At 47.6% G+C, this 6,977-nt stretch overlaps 1 protein-coding gene across 1 annotated transcript in view; it reads left to right on the top strand.

Moving 5' to 3' along the window:
- The first annotated feature begins 2,510 nt into the window (after nucleotides 1–2,510).
- Nucleotides 2,511–6,977, top strand: part of LOC102383293 (potassium voltage-gated channel subfamily V member 2-like) — a 10,544-nt gene continuing 6,077 nt past the window's right edge. The window contains exon 1 of the mRNA XM_006025769.2: nucleotides 2,511–4,086. Coding sequence (XP_006025831.2) covers nucleotides 2,824–4,086 — 1,263 coding nt within the window. The 5' untranslated portion in view covers nucleotides 2,511–2,823. The remainder of the gene's footprint in view (nucleotides 4,087–6,977) is intronic.

Genomic DNA, 6,977 nt, shown 5'->3' with positions numbered 1-6,977 from the left:
CGTGCTGGCTATCCCTTAAGATGTTGGTGTCGGCCAGTCCATTAAGGATGGCCTCTTTAATAAACTTTTCTAAGATCTTCCCCGGGATAGAAGTCAGGCTGATGGGCCTATAGTTAGCCGGATCCACTTTTCTCCCTTTCTTGAAGATAGGCACCACATTGGCCTTCTTCCAGTCTTCGGGCACTACACCAGAGCGCCAAGAGTTTTCAAAGGTCTGTGCTAGAGGCTGGGCTATGATGCTCGCCATCTCCTTGACTACCCTGGGGTGAAGATTGTCAGGGCCAGCTGACTTGAAGGTATCCAGCTTCTCAAGATGTTCCTTCAGAAAGTCAGCATTAATGGAGGGCAGGGGATCACCCTCACCCGGACTTCCCGGCCCTGTAGCGGGCATGGGCGTCCCATGGGACTGATGAAAGACTGACGCAAAGTACCCCTTTAATAGGTTGGCTTTTTCCTGGGCGTCAGTTGTCAGTTGCCCCATCTGGTTCAGGTCATGTCTTGTGACGATGGAGTCACTGTGCTCAGCAGTGTATTGAATCCAAGAAGACATGGCTCCTGGCCTTCCTGATGTGGAATCCAAACACAAGTATGAGCATCCAGCACTAATGACAGGATGGCTCAGCTCAAGGTGCACTGCGCAGCCTTTTGACTTTGGGTTGTACAGGATCTTAGATGGTTAACAAGAGAATGATGTCATTACTTACCTGGATGCAGGGAAACAATTGGCTTTTCTGATTTCTAAAAAAAATAAAGCATAAGTTAAGATGTGTAGGGTCAGGTTCCACCTTTTATGTATTCTGTCTCCTTAAGCTTGTGAAGTTGTGTCTACATAGTAAGATTGCTGTCTGGCAGTGTTCCTCCAGTACACTGTACTCATCTGGCCAGGCTACCTCCAAAACTGGGATCTGTCACTGTGTCTGTATGACTAGGGAAATGCTCATACGATCACCCAGCAGTATTGATTAGCCTACCTGAATTGTAACATGGATAAAGTTACACTGTAGGAAGCAGCTTGCACAGAGCTTCATAGGAGGCATGATGCTGCTGCTGCTGCTGGCGACAGGAAGTTTACCATATCAGGGTGGCACTGGATTCCCTTAAACTTTGGAGTAGGTCTTGGGTGAACCTGTGTGCCAAGCAATTCACCTATCACTTAATTTGGCATCATCGTGCAGTCTTAAGCAACACTAACATACACACTTGATAGATGTATCTGCTAGTCCTGTATTGGGGTCTCAGCAGTCAGTTCAGGGTTCCTCAGTGCTCAATGTAAAAAGGCTCTATGTAAAAAAGAATATAGAGACAATTATAGAAAGGGGCCACAGAACATGTGAGATCAGAAGCAGGGCTTTGTTTTTTCTCTAGCCTCTTCCACTAGAATCTCAAAGCAGGTTACATATATTAACTAATTCACTGCAAAGTCATCTACAATGGGTTTTCCACATTTTTAACAAGGGTATACCTTCTGTCTCAAAGTTTCAGCTTTCTTGTTTTTAAGCAGGGGGGGAGAGAGCAGATCAAGGCCCCACGGTGAAGGAGGGAGTAGGGCTGGGGCAGAGCACAGGACGGAGCTGTGAGCAGTTCTGCAGCCTCCTCAAAATTTGCCATAGCCCTATCTTCCCTCCCAGCACTGCTGCTGCCCGCCCCGAGTGCAGCCTGTGCCAGCACCCCCTGCCAGGAAGAGCCCAATGTGGCCCTGGCCCCAGCCCGCTCTGTGCACAGATGTGGTGGCACAGGCCCCCTGTGTCCTCCCAGGGTTTGTGCAGCAGTGGAGCCCCCACCCCATGGCTCAGTCCTACACACTGCCTAGCTGGAAAGCCCCAGCCCCACTTTCTCCCCCAAGAACTTAACAGCTGCACCCAGCTGTTCTCCACGTGGGCTGGCTGCACTCCAGGCTGCCCACATGCTGCTCTGTGGCTGTATGCATGCATGCAGTTCTATGTACCCCTTATAACCCTTTTACATACCCCTAGGGGTACACGTATCCCTTGTTAACAACCACTGATCTACAAAATGGGGCAAAGGGTCAGCTGCTGATGATCATTCTGCCATCCTGTAGGCTGTTGAGCAACATGAGGAGAGTGACAGAAGCCCTCAATACTTTCTTACTAGACTGTACAAGTTGAGAGAGGTTTTGTCTTGCATAGACTGGGCTAGGAGCCAACAGATTTTCATCTTTGTTCAGTCTGTGAAAGTTTCTCTTGTTTCAATGCTGCAGAAAGTAATGGTGGAACAGACAAGGAGAGTTTTAATGCACAAATAGGTAATGAATGAACAAATCTTAAAGCAGCACCTGAGCTGGAGATAACAATGTTAGAGTTGACATTTGTTTTTGTTACCTCCTTAGCAATTAAGACATTAGCAGGGATTGAATGAAAATGAATTCCCATGATGTGGTTTTTTTTCCCTGATTCAAATACAGAAATGATAAATACTTGTACCCTTATCTGGAAAGGAGCTAGAAGCAACCAACTAAAACGAAGAGGATAAAAGGAGGAATGAAAGAAATGTATACCTGGATATAGCTCCTTACATAAAAGGGCTAACACTTCAATCTTACTAATGTTTTAAGGAGCTAGAACTTAGCTACCTCTGACCTCCACAGCTTAATTCCAGTCGGTAAATCTCATAAGCTATCAGCTTAGTGAGCCCAGCAGTACACAGAGCTCCAGCACAGCCTGTGCCCCTTGGCATTGAGGGTGGAGCACTCTCAATAGCCTCTTCACAAGCTTAGGGAGCTTTTCTTAGTCAACATATGTAAGGGAAACACGAAGCCAGAGCCATCAAGCCAGAGGCCATAATTTTGTGGGTCTCTGGTGTGAAATGTCAGGTGCCATAAGACAGCTGGGGATGAGGCGTGCAAGTCTCTATGACAACCTGAAGATAGGGAGCCACCAAGATTGCTGTCCAACTCCAGAGAAAGAGATAACTGTTTTCCCTTTTGCACAAGGCAGCCTGATTAAGCAGTGGAGCTCCATGCAAAATGTGACTGACGGGAACCAGGAGAAGAGCAACGCTCCTCCGCAACAGAACCGATACTTCCTCAACATCAATGTTGGGGGCACATCTTTTCGGATTGCTTGCAAAGTGGCTGCTCGTTACCCCATCACCAGAATTGGGAAGCTGGCAATCTACACAGACCCCATGAAAAAACTGCAGCTCTGTGATGACTACTCAGTGCAGAGGAATGAATACTACTTTGATCGTGACCCCTTCGTTTTTTATTACATCTTCCATTTTTACCAGAGCGGGGTCCTTTGGATAATGGATGAGCTGTGCCCTGCAAACTTTGTGGAAGAAATTGAATATTGGGGCATTCATCTGCGATACTCCCAGCGGTGTTGCCGGATCCTATTTGAGGAGAAGCAGTCTGAGCTCAATGAGTATCTGAAAGTACAGAGGGAGCTGGAGGCAGAGCTTGAGCCCGCAGAGCGGGAGGAAGAATTTGAGGGCAAGTGTCTGGGAGGGTTTCGGAAAGCTGTTTGGAACCTCATTGAGAATCCTTATTCTTCCATCCCTGCCAAGATCATTGCCATCATGTCCAGCTTGTTTGTGCTGATCTCCATTGTGAGCATGACACTCAGCACAGTGGAGGAGATGCAACACAAAACCGGAAAGGCATGTATGGAGCAGCTGGAGGCTGTCTGTGCTGTCTTCTTCACTTCTGAGTATCTCATGAAGCTCATATCAACATCCAGCTTTCAGAAGTTCTTGCGAGCTGCATTTAATGCTGTCGACATGCTGGCCATCCTGCCCTTCTACATCCAGATTCTCTTTGAATATTTAACTGAAGGGGATATTCTCTACCATGAGGAACTGCACAGAATGAAGAGTGTGAGCAAGCTGGGGAAAGTCCTCAAACTCATCAAACTCCTGAGGATCTTCCGCATCCTCAAACTGGCTCGCCACTCCACCGGCCTCCGAGCCTTTGGTTTCACCATCCGCCAATGCTATCAACAGGTGTGCTGCCTCCTCCTCTTCATTGCCATGGGTGTTTTCACATTCTCTGCTTTGATGCACTCAGTGGAACATGATGTCCCAGGCACCAACTTCACCAGCATCCCTGATGCCTGGTGGTGGGCAGCGGTAAGGTGCAGCTATTCCTTATTAAGGGAAGTGTTTTGTTTGGGTCGGGGGTACATGTGGGTAGTCAAATCATTCTGCTGGCCTGAGCTCAGTGCTAGGGGAATATTTACCACCCTACTGGCTGGACTCTGACAACGGAAGTCAAACTTGCAACTGAAGATGGCAGCGTAGCATGCTGAACCCATTAGATAGCTGGCAGATTCCCAAAGCCCAGAAGCAAAGCAGTTGATCAGGGGTCTCTGGTCAAGAAATGTAGTGTAAGGTCATTGAGGTGGGGGCACAGAGGGCCCTGTGTCACAGCAGTTCAAGAGACACAAGGGCAGCAAGAACTTCAGACTATACATCTCATCTGGGCAGGATTAACCTCTACCCAGGCTGTGATGGAATAAGAACCTTGTGATCTGGATCAAGTTGCTTCACCTCTGCTCCTCTGTTTACTCATCCGTAAAATGGGGATAAGCACTTTACAAAAACTGCTGTGTGAACGCTGGGCATTAGTGCACTACTTTGTTGAAAGCAAACATTTTATAACAGAAAGAGCCTTTGAATCACAGGGCTCGGATGCATGCACCTGAGAGGTCTGACAAGGTCATCCAGGGTGTGGACCTCAGGTACCAGGCCCGGAAGGATTGTCTGTACAAACTGAACACACCAAGCACTGTGTGTTCTTGTTAATGGTGTTGGGTGATAAATCCTCGGGAGCTGGGAACAGTGAGCATCTGAAGCCAGAACTAAAGGGTGCCATTCCCCAGGGCAGCAGGACACTGAGTGCTAATGTGGCCCAGGCTCAGGGAGAGATGGGGTGGCTGGGATTGTGTTGGAGGGAGAGACATGTCTGTGGCCAGTGGAGGGTGCAGGAGACTCGCACGGGAAAATGATTGAATTCATGGCAGGGACAGGAGGGCACGGAGATCAGGGACTGAGGGATGGTGATGTAGCTTCAGGCCTGGTCTCATGAAGCAAGGGACATTAGTAAGGCTGGATCTTATCCCCGGGGGACAGAAGGTACATGAACCTGGTTTGGCCAAGTGGGGTGTAAAGAGACAACACACCAAAAGCAGGAGGCAGAGAGATACACGTGGAGGCTGCTAGTGGGAAATGGGGCATGGAGCATGCGGGGTGGATCTATAGCGCAGGTCCCTACGTCACAGGAACAGCAAGGGGGGAATGGACCTGCACAGGGTAGGGGGGTCATTGAACTGAGCTGGGCTCAAGACGAATACACTGAGTTGCACTATTCTGGCCTGAGTTCAGGTGAGAGGGCAGAGACTGGCAGAGGGTGAAGCTTTTGCATTGACAATACAAGTCGTGGTTCCAAGAAAAGAAACAAAGCATTTGAGACTCCAGCACTAAGCAGGGTTTTTAATCAATAGCTTATAAGGGCAGAAGGGACCACTGTGTTTATCTAGTTTGACCTCCTGCATGGCCCAGGCCACACAACCACCCTGAATTAATCCCTATTTAAACTAGAGCGGTCTTTTAGAGAGAGATTCAATATTCAGCTCACACTGACAAAGAATCCGCCACAACAGTGGGAAGTTGTTCTTAATTATGGCTAATTGTCCTCTCTGTTGTAAATTGTTCCTCATTTGCAGTCCGTATTCGTCTGGCTTCAGCTTCCAGACATTGGCTCTTGTTCTGCCTTTGCTTGGGTGAAGAGCCCATTATTGAAGCCATGTTCCCTGTGTAGGCACTTACTGTTTATGATTGAGTTTTCTTCATTTCAGTAGCTCCCCCTGTTCTCTTTCCCATTAGTTGTATGGAGCCTGCTAAAAACCCGCAGCTTTGCAGTCGCTACAGATGATATCAGAATTTCCTAAAGGACTAGTCAGTCAGAGACGGTTCTGACTCAATAAAATTAAATCCCATTTCTTTGGAAGACGCACACAACAGCAAGAGGATAGAGCTCAGTGTTCAACCCTGTGCTATTTGTGGCTGAGCTGCTGGGAAAAAATCACAGCAGGATCCTCCTCTACCTCAATGTGTTCAGGTTCCTGTTCACGTACTCCCATCTTAAGTCCCAAATTTGAAAAATGTTGGTCCTGGATATTGCCTCATATTGCATTCACAGTGTGCTGGGCCTGAGCCAGCTAATTAACTCTACCTCTCCATGTTGTTAATCAGCCGTGCAAAGAGCTGCACTGGGGCAACTGGTAATGAACTGGAAGAGGGGTTGACTACTTCTTGTTCCAGAACTTGTGTAGCATTTTTGTCCCAGATTTTGCTCCCTGAAAATCAGTCCCTTATCTGTGTACCCCTTTCTTAGTCCAGGGATCTGACCTGTGAAGCTCTTCCTGTACAGGCCTGGGCCCTAAGCTCTCCAAATCTAGTGGATGATGATAAAGGTTTAGCTCAAACTTCTGGAAAAAAAAGTTTGTAAAATCAGCATAAGCTTGAGATGAGGGGACTGATTCCCTCTGCACCCATATGCCCTCTGAGTTGGTGTTTAAACCACGGCAAACAGCAGGTAGACATCACTAGATCAGGCAGTGGGAGTCTCACACCAACATGGCCTTGGTTTAAGTGGCTAAACAAGACAATAGCCAAAGCCATGAGAAATGAGAGTTCAAATGTCTGGATGCACTTCAAGTAAAGGAAATGACTGGGGCCCTCAAAGCTTCTGGTGTTGTCGCTCGATTACTGTAGCAACAGGCTCAGATGGTGCTGGAGTAACAGGACACAATCGCAGATAAAATCATTGGGCTGATGTTCTTTTTTTTAATCAGAACTAAAGTCACAGGTATATATAGACAGTTATTTGGTTGTACAGTTCAACATCATGACCAAACAGTTCACACAAAACATCACTGCCAGTTACATTTACATTTCCACTCACTGCATCTACTTAGCCCCATCCCCAGTCCCCACAACCACATCCCAACCGACACCAA

The sequence above is a fragment of the Alligator sinensis genome, unplaced genomic scaffold (assembly GCF_000455745.1).
Source record: "Alligator sinensis unplaced genomic scaffold, ASM45574v1 scaffold103_2, whole genome shotgun sequence".
Lineage (NCBI taxonomy): Eukaryota > Metazoa > Chordata > Crocodylia > Alligatoridae > Alligator > Alligator sinensis.
The sequence above is the reverse complement of the archived record's forward strand: the minus strand, read 5'-3'. Positions and strand labels throughout refer to the sequence as shown.